General features: G+C 59.3%; 2 protein-coding genes across 2 annotated transcripts in view; both read left to right on the forward strand.

Annotated features, from left to right (window-relative positions):
• The window catches only part of CAPN5 (calpain 5), a 54620-nt gene extending 29490 nt beyond the window's left edge, over window positions 1-25130 (forward strand). The window contains exons 4-13 of the mRNA XM_081099631.1: window positions 10839-11047; window positions 12211-12403; window positions 12979-13172; window positions 13998-14075; window positions 17299-17494; window positions 18128-18250; window positions 19342-19538; window positions 20433-20548; window positions 21089-21225; window positions 22372-25130. Coding sequence (XP_080955757.1) covers window positions 10839-11047; window positions 12211-12403; window positions 12979-13172; window positions 13998-14075; window positions 17299-17494; window positions 18128-18250; window positions 19342-19538; window positions 20433-20548; window positions 21089-21225; window positions 22372-22554 — 1626 coding nt within the window. The 3' untranslated portion in view covers window positions 22555-25130. The remainder of the gene's footprint in view (window positions 1-10838; window positions 11048-12210; window positions 12404-12978; window positions 13173-13997; window positions 14076-17298; window positions 17495-18127; window positions 18251-19341; window positions 19539-20432; window positions 20549-21088; window positions 21226-22371) is intronic.
• OMP (olfactory marker protein) lies at window positions 2100-2591 on the forward strand (the record flags this gene model as incomplete). Its single annotated transcript, XM_081099511.1, has 1 exon — window positions 2100-2591. One exon carries the CDS (start codon window positions 2100-2102, stop codon window positions 2589-2591), a length of 492 nt encoding a protein of 163 aa, XP_080955637.1.
• Window positions 25131-26109: the final 979 nt, after the last annotated feature.

Below are 26109 nucleotides of genomic sequence, written 5' to 3' on the forward strand. Positions count from 1 at the left end.
TCCATCCATCCATCCATCCATCCATCCATCCATCCGTTCGTCCATCCATTCAACCAGCACTTTCTGAGGGCCTCCTATGTGGCGGGCCCTGGTCTAGGTGCTGGCCTAGAGTGATGGACAAGACAGACATGGCCCCTGCTCCCTCGGGGCTTAAGGTCTAGTGGAGAGAGAGACAAAAACTAAGCAAATGTCCAACTGAAAAGCCAGGTTTAGTGCTGGGAAGGAGAGAAACGAGGACAGAGCAGCCCCTCCCCCCAGTAACTCCTCAGCCACGTTGCTCCTTCTCTACTCCCCTGTGAGGGTCGGCCGACTCAGTCTCCCCTCGGTGGTTCTCTCAGATACTCCTGGGGAATTGCTGCCAGAATAGCCCCCAGGGCGGGCAGGGCCAGGGGCGCTGTCCTCTGCTGTTCAGGAGGCCCGCGATCCCACGGACTGACCTGGCCTCCGTCCAGCAAGGGGCTGTGCTTGTGGTCCCCTGGGCCCTTCGGAGTGTCTCCAGGTGTGCCACGTGGGCCCGGGCCTGTCCTGTCTCCTGTGTCATGGCAGCAGCTCGCCGCGCCCACCCCCAGCTACACGCACATACTCCAGTCCTTCCATTTGCCCACATGTCCTGGCTAAGGCCCTGGCTCCACCTCAGGCTCAGGGGGTATGGATGTTGGTCAGATTCTTCTGCTGCCTCAGGCTTCCTGGGGAAACGGAGGATCGATACAGGTGGACCAAGAAGTGAGATTCTAGCCCTGACCGGTTTGGCTCAGTGGATAGAGCGTCGGCCTGCGGACTGAAGGGTCCCAGGTTCGATTCTGGTCGGGGGCATGCGCCTTGGTGGCGGGCGCATCCCCAGTGGGGGGTGTGCAGGAGGCAGCTGATCGATGTTTCTCTCTCATCGATGTTTCTAACTCTCCCTCTCCCTTTCTCTCTGTAAGGATTCAATAAATTTTTTTTTATTTTTTTTTTAAAGAAGTAAGATTCTAGTATGAGGGAAACCTGGGCATGTGCCTGCCAGGTGGTGCAGGGCTGAGGCAGAGTCCGAGCACAGGACTTGTCTACGACCCAGTGGTCAGCAAACGGCGGCTCGGCAAACCGTGGCTCAAGAGCCACATGCGGCTCTTTGGCCCCTTCAGTGTGGCTCTTCCACAAAATACCACATTTGGGTGCACACGTACAGTGCAATTGAAACTTCGTGGCCCATGCACAGAAGTCGGTATTTTGTGGAAGAGTCAGTATTTTGTGTAAGAGCCACACTGAAGGGGCCAAAGAGCCGCATGTGGCTCGCGAGCCGCGGTTTGCCGACCATGGGTCAGTGGTTCTCCGAGCACAGGCCCCGACCAGAGGCAGCAGCCGGGAAACGTGCCAACGCCCAGGCCCCAGCAGAGATCTGTTCAATCAGAAACTCGGTCTCACATCCTACAGTGTCCTGATGCTCAGTAAAGTCTGAGGGCACAGGTCTCGGTGAGAGACGGTGGCTGGCCCGGGCCCCAGCAGAGGGTATGGTCGGGGAGGGCTCTCGGGCCATCTGGGAGGTAGAATGGAGAGGCCTTGGTGATTGGGTGCGGAGGGTGAGGGCTATGCTGAGTCCAGGATGGCTCCAGGTTTGGCTTGGGTGACTTCAGATCTCAAATCAGCAGGCCCTCTGGTCCTGTTGCCCCCACCCTCCTGCCGGGGGTCTCCATGCTTGTCTTGCATGCCTCCAGTGAGCACCTGCTCTCCCCCCGCCCCCCCTTTACTGCCCGGTTTCAGTGCTCCCTTCTTCACAAACAAGCCGCTCCCAGCCCATCCGTGGTAGTCAGGGTGGTTGCCACAGCAGTTGACATCAGCCATCTGGTCCCCGAGGAGCCTGTCACCCTCCCGCCTGCCTGCAGTGCCTCCATTACCGCTTCTTCGAGGAGCGGAGAGGAGGCATTTGGGGACTCCCGCCCTCATACACCCCCCATTTTGAGGACTGGGTGGAGCTGGGAGGGCCCAGTGGCTGAGAGGGGACAGGAGGAGGGGAGGGAGGAAGGGTGGGCGGGGCCCCTCCTTGGTGGCCTCTTGCCTGGGCAGGGAGGCCCCAGCCCATTCGGCTCCTGGACCGCAGCAGAGGCAGCAGCAGCACCTGGGCCATGGCAGAGGACGGGCCGAAGCAGCCGCAGATCAGCATGCCGCTGGTCCTGGACGAGGCCCTGACCAAGCAGATGCGTCTGCGCGTGGAGAGCCTGAAGCAGCGCGGGGAGAAGCGCCAGGACGGGGAGAAGCTGCTGCGGCCGGCGGAGTTCGTGTACCGCCTCGACTTCATCCAGCAGCAGAAGCTGCAGTTTGAGCGCTGGGACGTCCTGCTGGACAAGCCGGGCAAGGTCACCATCACGGGCACCTCCCAGAACTGGACGCCCGACCTCACCAACCTCATGACGCGCCAGCTGCTGGAACCCGCGGCCATCTTCTGGCGCATGGAAGGCTCGGATGCCATGGATTGGAACGAGGCCGACGCCCTGGAGTTCGGGGAGCGCCTGTCGGAACTGGCCAAGATCCGCAAGGCCATGTACTTCCTCATCACCTTCGGCGAGGGCATGGAGCCCGCCAACCTCAAGGCCACCGTGGTCTTTAACCAGCTCTGAGGCAGCTGCCCACTGCTGCCCCCTGCTCTTGCCCATCTGCTCTGCCCCCTGCCCCCGCCCCCAGGTGTGTATTTGGGGACCTGTTCCTAGTTGCTGTCCTGTGCTCAGCGTGGCCAGGACCCCCAGGCCTGTGTCCTCCCTCCTCTCCTCTCCTGGTGCGGGCGCTCCTGCTCAGGGAGGAAGATGCGAAGGCTCTGTAGTCTAGAAGCTGAACTGGCTGCCGCTGCTTGAGCTGTAGACCCGGAGGCCAGGCCGGGGCTAGTGCAGGAGGATGGCGCATCCGTGGGCACCTGCCTTCTCTGTGCCTCGCTGTCGGGAGAGAGACCGAGGGAGACCGAGGGAGACAGACACAGACACAGACAGGGATCCGAAGAACCAGCCATCGGCTTCCTCTGCAGACGGGGAGGGGGAGACGGAGACGGCAGAGCGGCTCCTCGGGAACCCAGCAAACAGGCATTTGCTGCCCGTCCGGCCACATCCAGGAAGGTGCTGCCCCTGGCCTGGGCCTGGTGTGAGCGCCTCGGGGGCCCTCGGGACGTTTGGGCAGTGAGGACTGGCTGGCACGCTGGAGGCTATTCGGACCAACCTTCTTGCTCTTCTGAGAATGACTGCAGGAGGGAGCGTGAAGGGGAGCATAAAAGTCATGCAGAGATGACCTATCCATACATGTGCATATACGCTGAGAGAGAGCACGCTGCCTTCACATGGGTATATTCTGGAGTCTATGCCTGCCCTGTGGCCACCTGACCTGAGATGATCTATGATAGGATTGCCCAGCTGGCTCACGCCTGGCCCGTAGCAGGGGCTTGGTCAGCATGACCTTAGGGAGCGGGGCTTCCTGTGCTGGGAGGCTCTGAGGTTCATACTGTGAAGGGGGAACAGTGTAGTATAGGGGTTCCCTCTGCCTGGGGAGCTGGGTGGAGGGGTTCAGAGCCCGGGAGTTGGGACGGTAGGTTGTAGGGCCTTGGATGTCCCCACTGGGTCATCAGCTTCCCAGCTCACTGGCCAGAGGAGGTGAGTGTGCCGCCTGTGTGCCATCTCTGGCATCTGTGGTGGAGCTGAGGGGTGGGAGCGGCCTGCCAGGGCAGTTGTGATGGCCGATGGTCAGAAGCGGGCTGCAGGGGGCCGCATGCTGTGATGGGAGGACACCGGCCTCAGGGGTCACTGGGCACAATCCACCCACCGAACAGGGAACAGGAGACACCGTTATCAGCAGACTCAGTTCTCCCCAAGCCTCACGCCCCTGCACAGGCCCAGTGAGCCCCCTTCGAAGGAGGGGCCTGGCCCGCCTGGCATCAGCTGAGGGCACCTCAGGAAGTGCCCCCAACACCCTGCCGCAGGCCAGCCCCGGCTTTTGTCAGGGACGTGCCCTGTCAGGGACCTGCCGTGACATTTTTCTCACAATGCAGAGCCCTTGGGGGTTGCAGGTCCTGGGAACAGATGCACTGAGAGGTGGAGGTCAGAGCCCTCCCCACTGGCCATGGCTGCTGGCAGGCGGGCCCCCACTTTGGAGGTGTGGGTGGAAGTCTGGATTCCTCAGGTGGGAGACTGGCTGTGGTGTGGGCTACGGTCCTTTGTAACACGGCTCTGGCCTGTCCGGGATGTGCTTAAAGTCCTGGCATTGCCTGCTTTGCTTCCCCACTGACTATTGGGGGAGGCCAGGCCCCTGGGGCTGGCCCTGCCCCCTGCCTCTTTGCTTGCCCTCTCCCTGCAGCTCTGGGGACCCTCTTTGGCAGACTAACCGCCTGTACCCCCACCCTGCCCTGTGCATGACCCCAATAAAGCCAGTGAGCCCCTGCCTCCGTGGTGTGCAGTCCCTCGCCGTGAGCCACCCTCCTCTCAGGAGCTCTGCCTTAGCCCCGTCCCCTCACAGCCCAGAGCACCCCTCCCCAGGCCTCTCCCACACTCCCGACCCCCCTCCAGCTGCTTCCTGGGATGAGGCCAGCGTGGTCAGGTGACTGGCCCATGGTCAGGCAGCAGGAAGGAGTTTAGAACGAGGTCTCCTGACACCCGCCCTGGAACCAGTGCCCCTGACGGCATTTTCTCCAGTGGCCCCAGACCAGCCTCTGTGTGGGGCCTGCAGAGCCGGGCTGAGGCAACCAGGAGGCACCTTCTGGTTCAGGAGGTGGGGCCCCAGGGGATGGGTGGGATGCACCAAGCTGTGCTCAACCTGGCAGGCGGGCTGGGTGGTGCAGATGGGACAGGGGCATAGCTAGGGGGTGGGGTTAGGCCTGGGCCCAGGTTTCACCCGACCTCCTCACCAATTTGCTGCCTGTCCTCAGCCATCTCCCAGCCTCGGCCTCTCTGGAGGGGGCAAGCTGCTCCTGTGAAGTCCTTTCCGCCCTGCCCACTGACCAGATAAGACGGATATTTCACATCCCAGTGTCCCATCTGAGCCTTCCTCAGAGCTCTGGCCCTTGCCATCTCTAGCTCACTCCGTTTTGGGGCAGAGACAGAGGCCTAAAGGAGGAAGCAGAGGGCGGGGACCAGGATGCCCCCTGGGATGAGCAGAGGCGATACCTCCACTGACCAGAGGGCCTGGTCTCGGGCGAGGCTACTTCCTTCCCAGAGGCCACGGTCAGACCCTGCTTCAAAGCCCACACTGAGGGTTTTGCTTGCGAACAACCCCCTGCTTCGAAAGGCTCGCCCCAGCCAGGTCTCACATGCCTGTTGTCCACCCAGAGCCCTCCGCAGAGCTCGGGCACACACCTGCGGGAGTCCAGGTCAGCCCTGCCCAGCAGGATTTGAGCCCAGCCACTTGGGTCGAGGTGGGAGTCCACTGGGACAATCCTGGGAGCATCCAAGGGCTGGGGATACCAGGGGGCGCTGTGGTGCACCCATTAGTGGGGCCCAGAGGTCTCTGAGTGATTCTGCAGTGAGTGCTGGTTCATGGGGTCCCCTGGATGTGGTGGGGAGGAGGTTCCAAATCCCACACAGCTTTTACCTCGCTGCCTGGTCAGGCCAAGTGAGTGCCTCGACCTCTCAGGCCTCCCTTTTCCCATTTGCACAGGGGGCTGTTGGGAGGCTTGCTTTTCTCCTTTGCAGGGGAGGTTGACGGGGTCACCCCGGCTCCCTCCCACCCCCGAGGTTTGTGAATTGTGTGCATGCACCACACACTCCCTACACCAACAGGGATGACCCTTCACACGTGCACAGCCCTCCACAGTCTATGCAGCACCTCCCAGGCCATGATCCACCTTAGTCCCCACAACAGTCCTGGAGGGAGGGCAGGTAGGTGCGGGCACCAGAAAGGCGGTCCAGTCCAGACTCAGGTCCCTGCCGGGCAGCGCAGCTGGTGCTTGTCCCCGTGTGTCCCGGTCACCGTCAGCCGGGGCCTCACAGAAGCCGGTGTCTGGGGATTGCCCTCTCAGGAAGACACAGCCGGCTATGGAGCTGGGCCAGGCCCTGCCCGGGTGCTGGGATCCTAGCAGGAGTGAGACACACCCTGCCCTCCAGGAGCTCCCCTCAGGGGGCAGGGAAGGAGGAGGAGCTGCCCGGTGGTGCCCAAGGGGGTGTGAGGTCAGGAGGCCCTGCAAGGTGCGACTCAGCTATCCCTGAGGGACAGGGAGCAGGGCAGGTGCCTGCAGGGAGCCACACATGCATAGCTGAGGTGGCTAATGCCTCACAGGGTGTGGGTTCTGTGGGGCCCCAGGGAGGCAGTGTGCAGGGGTGAGGTTGAGAGCACAGCCACCCCTCACAGGCTTTGAATGCCAGGCCAGGGAGCTGGTGTCCCTGGTGATGGGGCATTTCAACCATAGACAGCCAAGAAGAGGGAGGCAGCCTAATGAGCTGCCCATACCCATCCCTCTGCTTCAACAATTGTCAACTCACGGCCCACCTCTTTTCTCTCCCCCCCCCTTCCCCCAGAAACATCTGTATGTATAAAAGCCTAAGCAACCATTATGACCAGACGACTGGCCAGTAGCTCTGACATGCACTGACCACCAGGGGGCAGATGCTCAATGCAGGAGCTGCCCCGTGGTGGTCAGTGCACTCTCACAGCCAACCTCCCTTGTTCCCTACCCCTGGCTGCCCTGATCGGCCCCAATCGCCAGCCAGGCCAAGGGACCCACCCGTGCACGAATTCGTGCACCGGGCCTCTAGGATCATTATATTTCTGGATGCGTTTCTGAATGATAACGACTTGTTTCAAGTAAAACAAAGAACCCTCACAGTAATAATATAGCCCAACTAAATTTTACACTAACTTTTTAATATCATCAAATACCCAGGAAATCTTCTGATGCACAGTCTGTGCCATAAACGCGTGTGTTACAGTTTGTTTGTTCGATGAGATCCAGGTCCGCCACTGCTCCTGGCTGCGCCCACTTCACCTTTCAGGGTTTTCCTTGCCGTCTCTTTGCGGAAGAGCCGCCGTCCTGTGCAGTTTCCCGCGGCAGCAGGGCCCCCTTGGCAGCAGTTCTGCTGTCTGCCGTTCCAGTTACCCATGGTCAACCGTGGTCCGAAAATATGAAAAGGAAAATTCCAGAAATAAACAGTTCACAAGTTTCAAATTGAACGTTGCTCTGAGTAGCGTGGTGAGCTCTTGTGCTGTCCCCTCCCTCCCGCCTGGACGTGAGTCATCCCTTCGTCCCGTGCATCCTCGCGGGGTAAGCGGCCCGTCTGTCTCCGTTTTCAGGTCAACTGTCCCAGCATCAAAGTGCTTGTCTCTTAACGGTGCCCAAGGTATAAGGTGAGCTTTATCGTAGGCGTGCATGTATAGGAAAAAAAGGATACAGGAAAAATAGAGTTTACAGCTACTAAGTATAAACTTTTCCTAAATTAATATCTCACTCTGCCTGATTTATAACTTTAGCTTTATCGTAGGTCTGTGTGCACAGGAAAAAACAGAATAGATAGGGTTTGGTACGAGCTGCGGCGTTAGACATCCACCGGGGTCTTGGAATGCTCCCTGCGGGGAGGCTAAGGCGGGGAGGGGCTCCTCTATCAGGATTTGCTGGCTTTGTTTTCATGGCTGGATCAGGTTCAGACTCAAATTCTCTTTGGCACAACTGCTTCACAGGCGATGGTCGCTCAGGAGGCGCGTCGTGTCTGGTCATCTCTCTGTTCTGTGATGCTAGAAGCCATGATTTCGTAAATCCACTGGTTGCAAAATAGTGGGCGTCTAAAACGCCCATGTCTTTCTCATTTCTTACCTGGAATGCATCCCCAGATATAAAGCTCCCTTCGTGTGCTATTGGTCCCCCCGTGGGACAATTTGTGCGCAAAAGGCAGCACAAACCTCCCATTCTTTCCCTTCATGTTCCAGGCTCAAAAGCATGAGCTGATTCCCCGCCATCCTCCGGTAGTGACTAATTGTGTTTCATCATGAGCTCATGGCTGTGAATGTGTTTGACATGTTTTCATCCATCGAAGTTGTTACCCTTATTGCTGCGCGGATTGGCCGTTGGAGCCTCTTTAAGTCGGTCCCGAATCCTTTGATGTGGCTCCAGGGGCTTTGGTTTCTCCCTTGGTTTCGGGCTTGATCTGATGTTGTTAGGAAGGGAGTGGAGGTTGTGTGCCTGTGAAGTGCTCCTTCTCCGACAGTCTTATCCCCCTGGCTTGGCACCCAGCAGACAGCGGGGGGCGTGGGGGAGGCTGGAAAGCTGGCCTGGGGCCCACCCCTGCCTGATCCAATGGCCGTGATGCAGAAGCGGGAAGGAGGCCCAAGGGATCTCTCACTCCAGGTCTCTGGGCCCTGGAGCCTCATTAGAGCTTCTTGAGCCGCAGAGGGCTCAGAGCCAAGCCCTGGCTTTGGCTAATGATCCTCCCGCTGCCCCAGCAGGCCCTCCGGGTGCCCTGTGAGGGCTCCTCTTCCTCCCTCCTCGGCCCCCCGCCCCGTCTCCCCCCTTCGTGTCCCCTCCCCCATTCCCATGCAGTCCAGGGCTTTCAGAGCCGGGAGGAGCTGAGCAGCCTGTAGTGGCCACGCCAGTGTTCTCAGCTTTGGACTCCCCGTCGCTCTGTGCCCTTGGGCAGCCCCTTGCTCCTCGGTGGGCCTCAGCCTTCCCGCCTGTGTAGTGGGGATGGCACCCCACCCTGCATGCGCCCTATTTCGTGCACAACTTTCTGTCCTGAGCGTAAAGCAGGAGAGAGTGCTGGGGGTCAGTCTGGAGCTTTTGCTTAGAAAGGGCACAGAGGGGCTCGGAGGGGAGGAAGGAGGCAGGAGGGATGGGCCCAGCCAGTCTCAGGCCCCCGCTGGGTTCCAGACGCTGCGCCAGGCTCCGGAGGCCTGAGTGTGAGTCCTGCCTCCCTCGCTGTGGCCCTGGGCGGCTCTGCCAGCAGTGTCTGTACATTGTCCCAGAAGACAGCAGCGAGGGTCAGGGTGATGGAGTGAACAGCGGCCCTGCGCCTGGCACCGCAGTCCTGGCACCTCCCGGGCTCCTTCATGACCGTGACGCCTCTCACTGGGCTTAGCATTTTCATTTTCTTGGTCTTGAATGTCCCACTAGGGAGCATGTCTCTTTCCCAACATCCCTGCTGATGGTATGAGGCGTATAAACAAAAACATCTTTAATGAGTGTGGGGGCTGGGGAATGGCTTCTGGCTGAAGTCTCTGTGCTCAGGCCCGCCCGGCCCTGGGGTTTACAGCCTCCTGAGGCGTGTCTGGCTCCCCAGCCTGGATGCCTGCGTGTCCGCCCTGATCCTGGGAGTGGTTTCCTTCTAGAAGGAGCTGCACATGGTCCCGATGGTGCTCGGCCCCTCTAGTCTCCTGGTTAGCAGGAGCCAGGTCCCCCTGGCTCGGCAGGATAAAGGGTTTTCCCTTTCCTGCCCACCTCCTGATGCCCTTGTTGCCACTGTTTGTCCTTTCTGCGAGGGGACATTCACTGCCAGTTCTCAGGACACGTGCTCAGAAGCTGCTACTGCCGCCCCCCAGGCCGGGCCCTGCACCCCTTCTCTCCGAGGCCCGAACGCACCCTGTGTGCCTGCCTCTCCCACAAGACTGGGAGCCTCCTGTGGGCAGGGCCACGTCTGATTCATCTGGGTCCTCGGTGGCAGCATGGGGCCCAGCGAAGAGCAGTCCTCCCTGATGAAGAATACGTATATTTTCTAGCTGTGTGACTCTGGACAGGTTACTTGCCCTCTCTGAGGCTTGATTTTTTTTTTTCATCTGTAAAGTAGGGATGAATAATTGTTATCTACCCACGGGGGTTATTGTGGGAATGAAACTGACATGACTCATGGCACTCACAGGCTTGCTGCCTGACATTTCCAAGATGCTCCATAATAAGAATTGTTATTAGAGTCCCGTGTAATGCCCGTGAATTTGTTCATTTAGGCAACACATGTTTACCAAGCACCCTCTCTGGACCAGGCTCTGGGCTAGGTGCTGAGAACAGCAGTGACCAAAGACTGGTGTGTCCCTGCCTTCAGAGAGCTGACATTCCAGGGACGGTATCAGACCTGTTCATGCCATCACATACGTGTTTAATGATAACGGGAATAAGTACCTCAGAGGAGAAGTACCAGAAGCCATGAGACTGATGGACAGGGGTCCTAGCCCAGTCCGAAGGGTCTAGGAGGGCTTCCTGGAGGAGGAGGGGTGGACCCTAAAGGACAAGTGAGAGTCAGCTGGAGGAAGAACAGAGAATGAGCCTGGAGCAGGGAGCGGGGTGGGGGTGGGGGTGGGGGTCGGGTCAGAAACCAGGCTGGGAGGTGGTGCAGGGGGCGGAGCACCTTACGTGTTTTTCCAGGAACGTGGTGACCAGAAAGCTCACTCTTCTGCTGTGTGGGGTGAAGGCAGATGTGGCTGCTGACGCTGTTAGTGTCCCAGGCGGGCGAGGAGATGGAAGACTGGACCAGGGGTTGCTGGGGGAAGGACAGGAGGCGATGGGTTTTAGCAGAATGGAGGAGCTAGGATTGGCCTGATTGGATGGACAGGGGGAGGAGGCCAGCATGGTTGCCAACTCCTGTCGCAGGCTGGGGGGCCGGGGAGAGGGTGGGGGGTGTGGCATTCACCAGGTAGGGACTGGGGTGGATATATGCTTCTGGGGGGGGGTAGCGGGGAGAAGCAGATGGAGGCACGAGGACGGAGGGGAAGCTCATAGGATCTTAGAATGACAGAGCTGGAGGAGACAAGGGAGCCTCCAGCCACTGCAGGGAAAGGGAAGGGTTTGCCCAAGTCCCACATGGTTCATGGCAGAATGGGCATCGAACCCAGTATTCCTTTCCATCTGGAAGCATGCCCCCCATTTCCCCAGGAAGCCAGATGTGACCTCAGTGTGCCCCCATCATGTCTCCCCCCTCCAGGTCATCCCAGACTGGAAGGAGCAGGAGTGGGACCCCGAGAAGCCTGATGCCTACGCGGGCATCTTCCACTTCCATTTCTGGCGCTTTGGGGAGTGGGTGGACGTGGTCATCGACGACCGGCTGCCCACCGTCAACAACCAGCTCATCTACTGCCACTCCAACTCCCCCAACGAGTTCTGGTGTGCCCTGGTGGAGAAGGCCTATGCCAAGTAGGTGCCGGCAGGGGCAGGAGGGCAGGTGGCCAGGCCGGGGTGGCACTGCTGCTGGGCTCTACATGGGTTCCTTTAGCCAGGGCTCCCGGCACAGAGAGGGCAGGGGCTGGTGCAAAGTCACACAGCATGCTCAGAGCCCAGGCACCCAGGGCACGGCCCGCTGAGCCTGTGCTGGGTGAGGTGGAGGCCTGGACTGAAGGCCCTCTGGGTACCGGGTTGTCAAGTCCCCACAACCAACCCACATCGGGAGGAAGAGTTACTCCCACTTACACCAGAGAAGGCGGAGGTCCAAGACGGTTTCCTGCCAGTGGCCGGGGCGGAGCCAGCACCCACATTCCGGTCGGTGGTTCTTCCCCTAAGATCCTCCCTGGAGGCCTTGTTGGGGATGTGGTCTCTGAGTCTGGGCCGGCTGTGGAACCTTCCCTGCTCACCGGCCTCCCTCTTGTCCATCCATCCTTCTACCTGACTGACTGTCCATCCATTCGTTCTGCCTTTGCTGCCCTCCTCCTCCTGCTCTGTGCCAGACCCTGGGTCCCCAGCCCGGCATGAGCAAGGGTTTGCTAAGCTGTTGGGGCATAGCCACCTGCCCAGGCCTCTGCAGGACAATGGCAGGCCTGGGGCAGGAGGGCCACCGCTGGGTCCTAGCACCTGGTGGGGTGCATATAGTAGGTGTTCATTCGTTTTTAAATGAATGCACTGAAACATCATCGGAACCCGGCTGCGCTGTTTTTTCAAATAGCATGTCCCGGCCACAGGAGTGCTTCGTCGTCTTGTTCAGTGGCTGCTGACTGTGCAGTGTTAGCTTTTAAAACCAAATCCCTGTTGTCAGACCATTTGGGTGATTTCTCGTTCTACATTATTACAAATAATGTTACTCATCCAGATCGATGTGTCAAAAGACACATGAGCTTTTAACGCTTTGGAAAAGAATTGATAGACTTCTGGGCAGCTAACTTCTGAAGATGGGCCGCTAAGTCTAAGGGGCACTGGAGTGGCAAGGTGGTGTGGCTCAGTGGGACACATGTTGGCTCTGCTGCGGCTGCTGTGTGACCGGAGCAGTCTGCTTGACCTCTCTGAGCCTCAGAATCTCCCCTGTAGTGTGAAGGGCTTAGAGTGGCTGGGGAGCGTGAGCTGGGAACTCTTTCCACGTTGCCCCCCAGGCTGGCGGGCTGTTACCAGGCCCTGGATGGAGGCAACACGGCGGATGCGCTGGTAGACTTCACAGGTGGCGTTTCTGAGCCCATCGACCTCGCCGAGGGTGACTTTGCCAATGACGAAGCCAAGAGGAACGCGCTCTTTGAGCGCATGCTGAAGGTGCACAGCCGGGGAGGCCTCATCAGTGCCTCCATCAAGGTGAGAACACCGAGCCAGACCCCAGAGGGCCCTCCCCTTCATCGACTCTAATCGGGGGGGAGGTGGCTGTGGTGTCCCAGGCAGAGCCCCTGCCCAGGTTGGTTCATAAGTCCAGACCCTCAGCCCCATGGGGGAAGGGAGCAGCTGGCGGGTGCAAGCCCCTCCCCAGTGCTGGGCAGCCCAAGCCGCCTGCCCCCGCCCCCTCCGCTCTGAAATGCCTCGCCCACACTGTTTGACCAGCACCCTCTTTCCTGGCCCTCTCAGATTGGGGCGAATGGTGTCTATATATCTGAGGTCCCTCAGTCAGAATCTGGGGCATCACAAATGATGAGGTGACTGGGGGAGGGGAGGGAGCCAGCTGCCTGCTGGCACAGGCCTGGGTGCGTCATCTCATTCCGTTGACTGCTCGGGCTTCCTTGGGAAAGCTGGGACTCAGTGAAGGCAGCATTTGAGTCCAGGTTTGGCTGACCCAGGGGTGTGGGGCTGCCATTCTCTCCCCGTTCTGTAGGGGGCGCTGGGCCCCTGGCTCCACCTGCAGCCTCCCTGAGCCACCTCGCCCTCACCCTCCTCTGCAGGCCGTGACTGCGGCAGACATGGAGGTCCGCCTGGCCTGCGGCCTGGTGAAAGGCCACGCCTATGCCATCACCGACGTGCGCAAGGTGCGCCTGGGCCACGGCCTGCTGGCCTTTTTCAAGTCCGAGAAGCTGGACATGATCCGCCTGCGCAACCCCTGGGGCGAGCGAGAGTGGAACGGGCCGTGGAGCGACACGTGAGGCCCGGGCGGACCACGGGCGGTGGTGGGGTGGCTTGGTGTGAGGGCTCGGGCGAGGACAGGTGAGCTTCCTGGAGGAGGCGGGTCCAGGGCTGGGTCTTGAAGGATCTGGGAGTTAGATGGCCTTAGGAGACTACTTTATTTTTATTATTATTATTATTTTTTAAAATATATGTTAATGATTTTTTACAGAGAGGAAGGGAGAGGGATAGAGAGTTAGAAACATCGATGAGAGAGAAACATCGATCAGCTGCCTCCTGCACACCCCCCACTGGGGATGTGCCTGCAACCAAGGTACATGCCCTTGACCAGAATCGAACCTGGGACCCTTCAGTCCGTAGGCCGACGCTCTATCCACTGAGCCAAACTGGTCAGGGCAGGAGACTACTTTAGAGGGCACCTGGGGGTGGATTCAGCATGCGCAGAGGCCTGGAGGTGGGGACGTAGAGACCAATCTGGCCAGTGAGGGGGGAGGAAAGCAGGGAGGAAGGCCACCGGGGGTGAGGGTGGGGGTGACTGCTTGTGCTTGGTGAACAGAGACCAGGCCCCCAGTAAAGGAGCCCCTCCACTGAGGGTCTTGCTCCCCGGCTCCCCCACCCTGCAGCTCTGCTCCCTGACCTTCAGGCCGTGCCCCCGGTTACTGTGGACGTGGGCAGACAGGCGTCTTAGAGGGGGGCTGGGCCCACCCCAGGTGCCCACCCACACCCACCCTGATGGAGGCCTGGTGCACACATCCCTCGTCCTCCTTGCCCTTGCCCGGGGCCCTGGTGGGGTCCCTCCCCTCACCCTCTCCTGTTCCCTTCCCCTGTGCTCGCACCCCAGCTCAGAGGAGTGGCGGAAGGTGAGCAAGAGCGAGCGGGAGAAGATGGGTGTGACTGTGCAGGATGACGGCGAGTTCTGGTGAGTGTGCCCTTGCCCCGGGTGGACGTCCGGGCTGAGGGAGGACCTCCGTGTGCTGGGCAGGGACTCCGAGGGAGGTGGGAGCCTGGCCCTAGCAAATGCCACACCCTCCACCTGCCCTGCGGCCTTGGACAAGTCACGCTGTCCCTCTGGGCCGGTTTCCTGCTCTGTAAGGTGAGTTGGGCAGCCCTGTCATCTCCACAGTGCCCTCCGCCACCTCAGGGGCACCAGGCTGCTGGGGCACCAGGCGGAGGCCCTCAGCAACTCGGCCAGGAGGCCAGTAGGTGGGGGACCGGCCAGAGGGCAGGGGCACGCTGGCAGCCTGCTTGCCCAGAGCGGATAGGGAAGAAGGGAGGCCTCACAGCGAGGAGCTGACTCCTAAGCTGAGACTCGGCAAGCAGAGGAGCCGTTGTTGGTCAGGGAGAGAGACCCGTCCCAGAGGCAAGAGTGCACTTAGATTTTTAAGAGTAAGTTTAGGGAGGCACGGGGGTCGGGGAGGGCGGGGAGATGGCTGCAGCATCGCTTAGAGCAGTGATGGCGAACCTTCTGAGCTCGGCGTGTCAGCATTTTGAAAAACCCTAACTTTGGTGCCGTGTCACATATAGAAATTTTTTGATATTTGCAACCATAGTAAAACAAAGACATATTTTTGAAATTTATTTTATATGTTTAAATGCCATTTAACAAAGAAAAATCAACCAAAAAAATGAGTTCGCGTGTCACCTATGACACGCATGTCATAGGTTCGCCATCACTGGCTTAGAGTCCAATGATTCCTGTACTCATTCATCCTGCATCCACACAGCCTGCATCCACCCAGCCTGCATCCACCCAGCCTGCATCCACCCAGCCTGCATCCACCATCCTCCATCCACCATCCTCCATCCACCATCCTGCATCCACCATCCTGCATCCACTCATCCTCCATCCACCATCCTCCATCCACCATCCTCCATCCACCACCCTGCATCCACCATCCTCCATCCACCATCCTGCATCCATCATCCTGCATCCACCATCCTCCATCCACCATCCTGCATCCACCATCCTCCATCCACCATCCTCCATCCACCATCCTGCATCCACCATCCTCCATCCACCATCCTGCATCCACCATCCTCCATCCACCATCCTCCATCCACCATCCTGCATCCACCATCCTCCATCCACCATCCTGCATCCACCATCCTCCATCCACCATCCTCCATCCACCATCCTCCATCCACCATCCTCCATCCACCATCCTGCATCCACCATCCTCCATCCACCATCCTCCATCCACCATCCTGCATCCACTCATCCTGCATCCACTCATCCTCCATCCACTCATCCTGCATCCACCATCCTGTACTCACTCATCCTGCATCCACCATCCTCCATCCACTCATCCTGCATCCACTCATCCTCCATCCACCATCCTGCATCCACTCATTCTGCATCCACCATCCTCCATCCACCATCCTGCATCCACCATCCTCCATCCACCATCCTGCATCCACCATCCTGCATCCACCATCCTCCATCCACCATCCTGCATCCACCATCCTCCATCCACCATCCTCCATCCACCATCCTCCATCCACCATCCTGCATCCACCATCCTCCATCCACCACCCTGCATCCACCATCCTCCATCCACCATCCTCCATCCACCATCCTGCATCCACTCATCCTCCATCCACCATCCTGCATCCACCATCCTCCATCCACCATCCTCCATCCACCATCCTCCATCCACTCATCCTGCATCCACCATCCTGCATCCACTCATCCTGCATCCACTCATCCTCCATCCACCATCCTGCATCCACCATCCTCCATCCACCATCCTCCATCCACTCATCCTGCATCCACTCATCCTGCATCCACTCATCCTCCATCCACCATCCTGCATCCACTCATCCTGCATCCACCATCCTGCATCCACTCATCCTGCATCCACTCATCCTCCATCCACCATCCTGCATCCACTCATCCTGCATCCACTCATCCTCCATCCACCATCCTGCATCCACCATCCTCCATCCACCATCCTCCATCCACTCATCCTGCATCCACTCATCCTGCATCCACTCATCCTCCATCCACCATCCTGCATCCACTCATCCTGCATCCACCATCCTCCATCCACTCATCCTGCATCCACCATCCTGTACTCACTCATCCTGCATCCACCATCCTCCATCCACTCATCCTGCATCCACCATCCTCCATCCACTCATCCTGCATCCACCATCCTCCATCCACTCATCCTGCATCCACTCATCCTCCATCCACCATCCTGCGTCCACCATCCTGCATCCACCATCCTGCACTCACTCACCTCTGCATCCCTCAGCCTGGATTTAGTCCTCACTGTGTGCCAGACTCAGCATCACTCTGCAACAGGACCTTTGACTCAGAGACTCAGCCACTTCCTGGAGGGGACCTGGGCAGCCTGTGTGTAGTGGAAGCTGTGAGGCCCCGACAGGCCCAGAGGCAGATGGAGTGACCGTGGAACCCCAGTGAGGACCCCTCCTGCTGGTGTCAGGGGAGCCCGGCTGGAGGCCCCCAGGTTCCTGGTCTCAGCGCCTATGGATGAGATCCACTGCGCCCAGTCTGGCTCAGGGCTCGGTTGAGTTAAAACATAGTAATAGAAACTCCTCATTAGCGTAAGGGGTTTCTTTCTAAGGCCTTTCTCATACGTGTACACATGTGGTGCCTACCTGTGCATGTTCTCATATGTGCCTGCTTGAAGGGAGTGGGCACTTCCCCTCCCTCACCCAGGCTCCTGGAGGTGTGTGCAGCACCCAGTGACCATGGCAACGTCCTGGCCACAGCAGCACGCTTACCAAGGGGTTCCTGCCGCCAGTTTATTCAGGTTCAGGCCCCACAACAGCCGTGGAAGATAATGGATGGGAGCATGCTTTATGAACTGTCCACATTAGCGATTGATCCTATCAATAACTGTAACGGCCAGCCTTTGCAATTGCCTCTGTCTGCCAGGAGTCGTACAACGTGCTTGTGTTGCCTTAGTCGATTCCTACACTAGCTCTGTGGGTGGCAGCTGTTGTTCGATCCTGTCCCAAGTTACAAATCGGGAAACTGAGGCCAGAAGAGACGTGCAGGGTCTGTGTGATGCCACGTCCGTGCTCACTGTGGTGTGAGTCGCGGTGCTGAGCAGGCAGGGCGAGCAGAGGGGGGCCGGACGGGGACCTGCCTGACTCAGCCCTCGCCGCGCCAGGATGACCTTCCAGGACGTGTGCCAGTACTTCACCGACATCATCAAGTGCCGCCTGCTCAACACATCCTACCTGAGCATCCACAAGACCTGGGAGGAGGCCCGGCTGCGCGGGGCCTGGACGCGGCACGAGGACCCGTGGCAGAACCGCAGTGGGGGCTGCATCAACCACAAGGACACCTTCTTCCAGAACCCGCAGGTGCGCAGCTGCCGGGGACGCCTGCATCCCCCTGTGGCCTCAGCACACCCATCCCTGCAGTGGGGGCGGGGTGGCGTGTCTGGGTGGTCGTGTAGACCCCAGCCTCGCAATCTGACCCACAGCCGGCAGAACCGAGGGAGAGGCTCTGAGGATGAGGGTCTTGTCCAGAGTTACAGGGACATGTAGAGGCTGAACCGGGGCTCACACCCCTTATTTCCACACACACATGGGGGAGCTTGGCCAGGCCGCTCCTCCACAGGCACCTCTCCCCTGCAGCCTCCTCTGTCGTGCCCCTCCAACTGCCTAGTCCTCATGCTTGGTGTGTCTTTTGTTTGTTTGTTTGTTGGTTGGTTGGTTTTTTGGTGCCAAAACCTGGGATCAAAGGTGTGTCTTTATTGAGCACCAACTGCATGCGTCTCCGCGCTGAGCATGCGTGATCTCAAGTCCTCCACTCCTCATGCACTGTAGGCATTCTAGGCCCATCTTGCAGGTGAGGGACTGAGGCTCAGAGCGGTGATGTGACTTGCCCACGCTCACACAGCTGAGCCTGGCTGTGGGCTGAGCTTCCGGGAGCCGGCGAGCCCATGACCAGCCTGGCCTCACCGGTGTCTCCACTCCTCTCCGTGCCCGCAGTACATCTTTGATGTCAAGAAGGCAGAAGATGAGGTGCTGATCTCCATCCAGCAGCGGCCTAAGCAGTCCACCCGTCGGGACGGCAAGGGCGAAAACCTGGCCATCGGCTTCGACATCTACAAGGTGAGGTCTGCTCTGGGTGAGGAGAGTGAGGGAGCTGGCGTCAGGGCCGCCTGCACCAGGGGAAGAACACCTTGGTCACCGACATCATCCCTGCCACCCTGACCACGTTGGCTGACGCCGGGGCATGCTGTGGCATCGGCCCTGTTCGCAGGACCCACAGAGGCCCAGCCTGCCTGGGATTGGCTCCCAGGGCAGCACTCAGCCTGATTTCTTCCTGCCTCAGACCCATAGGCCTGGGCTGCTTGGTGGGTGGGGCCAGGCTCTGGGAGCCCCCTGCCGCCCCCCCTCCCTCAGGGCTCCGGGTCCCGCTGAATTGGAGGCTTTGCTGGGCACAGGGAGGCGGCACCCTGAGCAGAGCCAGGCAGGCTCACCAGTGGCCACTCCTGGCCCGGGACCCGGGTACCTTCCACAGAGCGTGATGCTCAGTGCGTGATGACACTCAGCGTAGAGCCAGACGCCGAGAGCCTAGTGACACCACGTGGATATGCTGGGCGCATGGTCTGAGTCGAGTCCCTGGCATTTGACATGCTGGTCATGACACTTTGTTCATGTCATTGTGTTGTCCATTCACTGTGTGCTGATGTGCTGTCACTTTGATATGACATGTCTGGCCCTCACTGACGTGACTGTAGCTTATCGATGGCACTTATTGAAGCGATGGCTAGCTTGTCCTACCGGCTGGCGATGTTCCTTCATGGACACCGGCTGTGACCTGGGCGGATATGATGGTCAGAATCCCCACAGACATTGTTATCGGGGATTCCTCTTGCCCCCGACTCACATCCCATACCAATCAGCCATTTAAAGTGTGCAGTGATGTTGGTGTGTCCATAGGGCTCTGCAACCAGCACCACCTCGATTTTAGAACATCTCATCACCCCACACCCTTTAGTCACCATCAGCCGGTCCCATGCACCCCGCCCTCCCAGCCCCAGGCAAACCCTCGTCTGCTGTGTCTCTGTAGATGTGCCTGTTCTGGGCATTCCACGGGAGTGGTTCTGTTGCTCTGTTGCACGGTGGTGAGGAGAGATGTGAGGTGGGGGGTGGGGGGGGGCGGGCCGGGGGCTCGGTGTGACCGCCGCTGCCTGCAGGTGGAGGAGAACCGCCAGTTCCGCATGCACAGCCTGCAGCACAGGGCCGCCAGCTCCATCTACATCAACTCTCGCAGCGTCTTCCTGCGCACGGACCAGCGGGCGGGGCGCTACGTCATCATCCCCACCACCTTCGAGCCCGGCCACACCGGCGAGTTCCTGCTCCGAGTCTTCACTGACGTGCCCTCCAGCTGCCGGTGCGCAGGGCCCGGCTCGGGCCCCGGGGGGTGGGTGGGTGGGTGGGTGGGCCGAGGTCCACACCAGGCTGGCCCAGAACCTGACCCAGAGATGCTCAGTGTCTGCCCAGGCGTAGAGCCCAGGCCTCCAGCCACCCCAGCGCCTGTCTCCTTCCTCTCCCTTCCCCTGCGACCTTGTTCCAGCCCCTCTCAGCCACATAATGGCACAGCTTCTCATCGGAGCATAGCATAGCTCTTCACAGTTTACAAAGAAGCTTTCACTCGTCCCATCTGCTTCTCTCCAACCGGAACTAGGAGGCCTGACCCCTTTATGGATCAGAACTGGGGATTGAGGTTGGGGATGTTTTCCAAGATCTCGCCTCAGGCTAGGTAGACTGCTAAGTCATCCCCTCCCTGCGGGGGTGCAGACCCTGTGGGCTCCACACTGCTCTCCACCAGGGTAGGCAGCCCAGATTCGGTGCTGCCTGCCCACATCCCACGCCCGGGGCCAGCTCGTGTGGTGGACCCAGTGGGCCTCAGTCCTGCCAGACTGGCCTCCACCAGCTGACAGGCAGTCCCCTTCCCTGCTGAGCCTGATGCCTCCCAATCTGTAAAATGGGCATAATAGTCACCTACCTTCCGGGGCTTTGTGGGGATTAGAAATAATTCCTATAACATCCCAGCAGAGGGCTTGGCACACAGTAGGTGCTCAGTAAATTGCTTTTCCCTTGGGGAAGGATGGGGCACCCTTGGGTGGGGATAGAGCAGCAAGAAGCCCAGGGAGTTTGCCCAGGACAAGAAACGTCTGGACTAAATACTGCTCCTCTCCCCTCCCCTCTTCTTGAACCCCCTTGTGCTCCATCTTCCTGACCCCCCTCCGTGACCTCCCGCCTCTTCTCCTCTGCCCTGTCCCAGGGAGCTGTGCCTGGATGAGCCGCCTCGCTCTTGCTGGAGCTCCCTGTGCGGCTACCCTCAGCTGGTGACCCAGGTGCATGTCCTGGGGGCTGCTGGTCTCAAGGACTCCCCGACAGGTGCGCTGGCTCGAGGAAAGCCCCCTACCCTCCTCCGCTGGGAGGTTGCCCATGTCTCCCACCACCCTCCCCGCTGAAGACGCCCAGCCTCCAGAGCTCCCCTGCCCTCGATCACTGAATGAGCAAACGTTTCCTGACGTCCACTCAGGCCCAGCCCCGGGAGGAATCTGGGTGCATAGAGAGGGACACTCAGCCTCCTACTCTTGGGAGGACTCTAATGAGGGGGACACTAGGGCTCGGGGACAGGCAGCTGGGGGGAGGGCTTCCTGAAGGGAGTGGCCTTTCTCCAGGCTGAGGAGGTGTTAAGGTGGGAAGCCTGGTGAAATGGACTAGGGCGGAAGGATGCTCTGGACAGAACAACATGGGTAAAGGCCTGGAGGCCAGAGATGACCGGTGTGTCCCCTCCTGGTCTGCCTCCTCTTGAATACATGAGCCCAAGCTTCTGCTCTGGCGAGAGGACCTCACCCCCCAGATATCTGTTCCATCCAGGCCCAGCCCCAACCCCCCATCCTCACCCCATCACCCCCTCCATCTCTGTAGGGGCTAACTCTTATGTGATCATCAAGTGTGAGGGGCACAAAGTCCGCTCAGCCATGCAGAAGGGTACCTCGACACCTGAGTACGATGTAAAAGGCATCTTCTACCGCAAAAAGCCAGGCCAGCCCATCACTGTGCAGGTGAGCCCGCGGGTCCTGGGGCCCCTCCTGTGCCCCTAGCCTGACACTTCCCCGTTCAGAGGGGTGAGCCCGGGGTGGCAGAGCCTTTGACGGGACCCGGGAATGCTCGGTGCTGGTTCGCACTCTGTCCCCGGCACAGTGTGGCCTTGGGAATTCTCTCGCCTGCCCCTCCTGGTGCCCCAGAGTCCCCGCAGCGGGGTGGGGAGTTAGCTCAGCTGCTGTGATTCTGAGCCCCAGCAGGGTCTGGCCAGGGACAGTGGCCATCTCTGCCGACTTCGCCCCAAAGCCTGGGGAGTGGTTCCTTAAACCCCCTGCAGGGGGCTCACCTGGAAACGTGGCACTGAAGTGGCACATGGCAGGTCAGAGGGTAGGGGTCAGAGGGCAGGGGTCAGAGAGCCAGTCCCTGTGCCTGGGCTTCCTTGTCCTCCCAGGCCAAGGTGGCCAGTGGATGACCATCCTGAGCTCATTAGCAGGAAGCCCTCTGTCCCCCGGGCCCAGGCCAGCATCTCTGTGGTGAGAAACCATCTGTAAAAATGAACATTTAGGCACCCTGCAGGGGAGGCACTGCAGGTTTTCCGAATGTTCCTAACCCCGGATCCAACACAGACCTAGAGATGTTGGGGCAAGAAGGACCGTAGGGGCCACTCATTTTATATTTATATATATATTTTTTTATTGATTTTTACAGAGAGGAAGGGAGAGGGATAGAGAGTTAGAAACATCGATGAGAGAGAAACATTGATCAGCTGCCTCCTGCACATCTCCCATTGGGGATGTGCCCGCAACCAAGGTACATGCCCTTGACCGGAATCGAACCTGGGACCCTTCAGTCCGTAGGCGGATGCTCTATCCACTGAGCCAAACTGGTTAGGGCGGGACCACTCATTTTAAAGATGGGGCCAACAGGCAGGGGGTGAGTATATCACTCTCCAAGGTCACCCAGACTTCAAGGTCACACAGAGCTAATAGCAACACACTTAACGTTATATGTGGAAGGGGCTTGGACAGAGGAGGACGCCGAGGCTCTGGAAAGGGCAGGCTTAGGCAGAGGCAATGAAGGGCGGGATCGAGGCCCTGCCAGAACTGCCAGCAGCCCCCGCAGACCTATCCATGGAGATGGCCCCCATGTTCCTCTGTCTCCCCCAGATCTGGAACCACCGAGTCCTGAAGGATGAGTTCCTGGGCCAGGTGCAGCTGAAGGCTGACCCCGATGACCTCCAGGCCCTGCACACCCTCCACCTCCGGGACCGAGACCGCCGGCAGCCCAGCGACCTGCCGGGCACCATTGCCGTGCGCATCCTTAGCAGCGCCACCCTCACGGCTGTCTGATGCCTGGCCGCCTGCCTGGCCCCCACAATTCTCACCGCCGTCTGCATGCCCCAGCCAGGGATTAGCCTGGGAGCTAGGACACCGGGGTCCTTGTCCCAACTTGTCCACTGACTCGGTGTGTGACCGTGGGGGGTCTCTGGCCCTCTCTGGGCCTCAGTGTCCTGAGGACCCCACAGCATTCCTTTCTCACGGAGAAGTCTTCTTGCCTGAGATTTAAATAGCCCGCCCTTCCCCAGCTGTTCCCACTGCTAAGGGACTCTCTCCGTTGAAAATGTTTCCCCAAGGCCCTGCTGTCAGCCCACGGAGTGCCAAGATGCCACTTGTTTACACACAAACTGCCATACCCCCGAGCCCCACTCTTGCCCCTCCTTTCCTGCAACGGCCCCCGTGCCCCGGGCATCGCTTTCTCTGTCACCAGATCTTGACTTTCTGGCCACCTTGAAAGGGCTCTTGGCCTTGCCTGGGCTCCTGCTCCGGCTGGGATTTGGGAACATGCAGGTGACATCTGTTCATTCTCAAATTCCATCCACATGCCCATCCCTTCATTTCTCCAAGCGATTTGCCAAGTGAGTAAGCGACCCCATGAGACCTCAGAGGGAGCTGGGCCCCTGCCCACAGCTCTGGGAGACCTGGTGTCCATGCTGGGCTGCAGCTCTGCTCCTCTCTGGCAAGTGGTTGGGTGCCCAGAGAGCTGCGGCTACCATCTCACCCTGTGTTGATTTCATCCCCAGCCTCTGGTTTAAGGCCCTCCCCCCGCCCCCCGCCACCCTGAGAGGTTTTGTCAGCGATGGAAAGGAAGGGCGTTTTCCTGACTCCACGGCCCTGGTCCCAGAAGGCGTGTGCCCAGTTTGGTGGCCAGGGGCCAGGCGGGTAGGGAGGACATGTGGACGCAAGTGGGGGTGGGGGGACATAGTCTCAGGACCCCCTTTGCTGCAAGCACTGGGATTTCCTGGGAGAAGGGGCTCTGGGTTGTTGGCGTCAGGGCTTGGAAGGAGAGAGGGAAACCCACCACCAGACCAGAGGCTCTCCGCCAACATTCCCCCCAAAATGCAGCCAGGGAGGCCACAGCCCTCTTCTTGCTGCCCGGACCAAAATGTTCCTTTCAGTCCTCAACATTTTATATTTTTTCTGTTTTAAAACTCTCAGTTTTAACCAGGGGTTTTAAAAGGAAAACTGAAAGCCTGTGCACCCCTTTTCTCTTCTTAAACTCCAGTTCTTGTGGTCCTCTGGTTTTATTTTTATATGTTTTTATTGATTTTTTTTTTTTTAGATAGAGAGGAAGGGAGAGGGATAGAGGGATAGAAACATCGATGAGAGAGAAACATCATCGATCGGCTGCCTCCTGCAAGCCCCCTCCTGGGGGGATCAAGCCCGCAAACTGGGCATGTGTCCTGACTAGGAATTGAACCAGTGACCTCTTGGTTCCTGGGTCGACGCTCGACCGCTGAGCCATACCGGCTCGGCCGATTTTATCTTGATTCCACTTGGGGAGGGATGAGGAGAAGCCATACTTTCTCAGAAGGGGTCTGGAGGTGGATGAAGAAGAGGGTGTTTCTATTCTGATGTTTTGCAAGTCAGCACCAATCGTGTGGGTGCTGTGACCCGCGTAGGGTCTCTCTGCAACCCTTCCCGGGCTCCAGACCAGGCAACGTTAAATGAAAATGTTCAGCTGGCTCCAGAACAGGAGTTCCCGTCGGCTTGCTGGCTGGGAAGTCCTTTGGAAGCCTGGATTTCTGGCTCCGTGTCCTGGCTCTTTGGTCCAGTGTCCTGGCTGGAGACGCTGGATCCTTGACTTTGCCTCCTCACCCTGTGGCCAGCTCTGCTCCCGTGTCGGGGCCCTTGGCCACGTGAGGGCCAGGAACTGCACAACAGGGAGGACAAGACTCCTGGGCAAGCGGCAGCTTCCTCTCGAGAGCCTGGCCTGGGGCCAGGACCCTACCGATGACCAGGAGCAAACCACTCACCCTCCTGTGCCTCGATTGCCCCTCTGCCATGCGGGGCCACTGACTCCTGTTTGCCAGCACTCTCGCTAACAAGTGCTGGATAAGGGCAACCCCCGTTCTCTATGTACCTGTATGCGTGCACACTGTACACTCATGTAATCACTTTTCCATGTCTATTTCCAATGAACACTCCTGACTCAGAGTGGAGAAGCAAGGGCCGGAGGAGCCCACTTGGGTCTGTTCTCAGCTACATCCACCTGAGCCTTGGGTCGAACCAGGACCGACTGGCAGGCCTGTGGGCTCCAGCCCCGCCCCCCAACAGGACTTGTGCGGCAGCCCTGCCCTTGCTTTCTGCTCCTCGGGGTGGGCCAGGCTGGATCCTGGATGTGTGGAGGACCCTGGCTGGGGATGGGGCAGGTGAGGTTGGAGTTCTGGGCTGGGGCTGGAGGGTGCGTGGGGAGAACCGTTGCTCCATGCGCCTGATGGACCCTCAGTCCACAGGGGCCTGTGCGTTTGCAGATGGGCCCGGCCTCCGGTCCACACCACCCCATCTGGGCTTCACTCCCCTCAGGGCCCACCTTGGGGCCAGGGAGACCTGTTCTGTTCTCAGAATAAACGTTACCACAATCTCAGAAAGACCGTCCTGTGTCCGTCTGTCCCTCTGGGGGTTAGGGATAATGGAGGGAATATTTCTTAGGCCCTGGTGCCTGTCCTCTGGTCAGCGACAACGTGAGGGAGGACCTGGCGCTCTAGCCAGGCTGGGCCCCGCTGCCTGCCCGTTGCATGTCTGAGCTGAGGTCACTGGGGTCATTCGGTTATTCCCTCAGCTGGCCTTGTCCCAAGGCCCTAGGGATGCCGGGGACCAGCCACAGCCCCTGCTCTAGTGGGAAGACCAATAGAGATACTCTCTGATCCGGACCAAGGTCCACAGAGAATTCCCGGCAAGGTGGTGTGGGAGTTGCGGTGGGAAGGAAGGTTAGTTCTGCTCCAATTGTGAGATGGAGGGAGCAGCCGCATCAAGGGCCTCAGACAGAGGAGATGGGCTTATGGGGGTGCAGGTGGATGTGGGCAGACCAGAGCGAGCAGCTTGAGCCAAGAAGCCAGGGGTGGTGGTGGTGGGGAGAAACAGGACAGATGGTGGAGGCAGAGGAGACAGAACTCAGTCCACTGGGCTGGGTTGGGGTGAAGAGTGAGAAACACAAATGCATTAAGGCCAATCCCTAGATTTCCCCAATGGGCCATGGAGAAAAGGACATTGAATTTTGTGCCCACCTCAGCACAGGGGTGCTGAATGCATTGTGGCATCTGGAGATCACCCCTCCCCAGCTCCCCACCACGCCTCGCCCACCCCTCACAGCTCACAACCTGTGCCTTAGGGGGCCCAGCTTTCCCATCTGTGCAGGGCTGACGCTCTTGCCTGCCCAGCCTGGCTCGGGGGTGGGGGTGGGGGGGGGGGTGATGGAGGCGTGGTAGGTCCCGAGTCTAGGAGTGGGGACCGTGTTCCAGAGTAGTTCCTGCGAGGGCCACCTGGCCAGGCACACTCAGCACCCCGGGCCTTCGGGGGCCAGGACTGTGGGGTCAGAGGAAGTCCTGACCTACAGCGGCTGAGTCC

The sequence above is a fragment of the Myotis nattereri genome, assembly GCF_964212035.1.
Source record: "Myotis nattereri genome assembly, chromosome: 9".
NCBI classification, from domain to species: domain Eukaryota; kingdom Metazoa; phylum Chordata; class Mammalia; order Chiroptera; family Vespertilionidae; genus Myotis; species Myotis nattereri.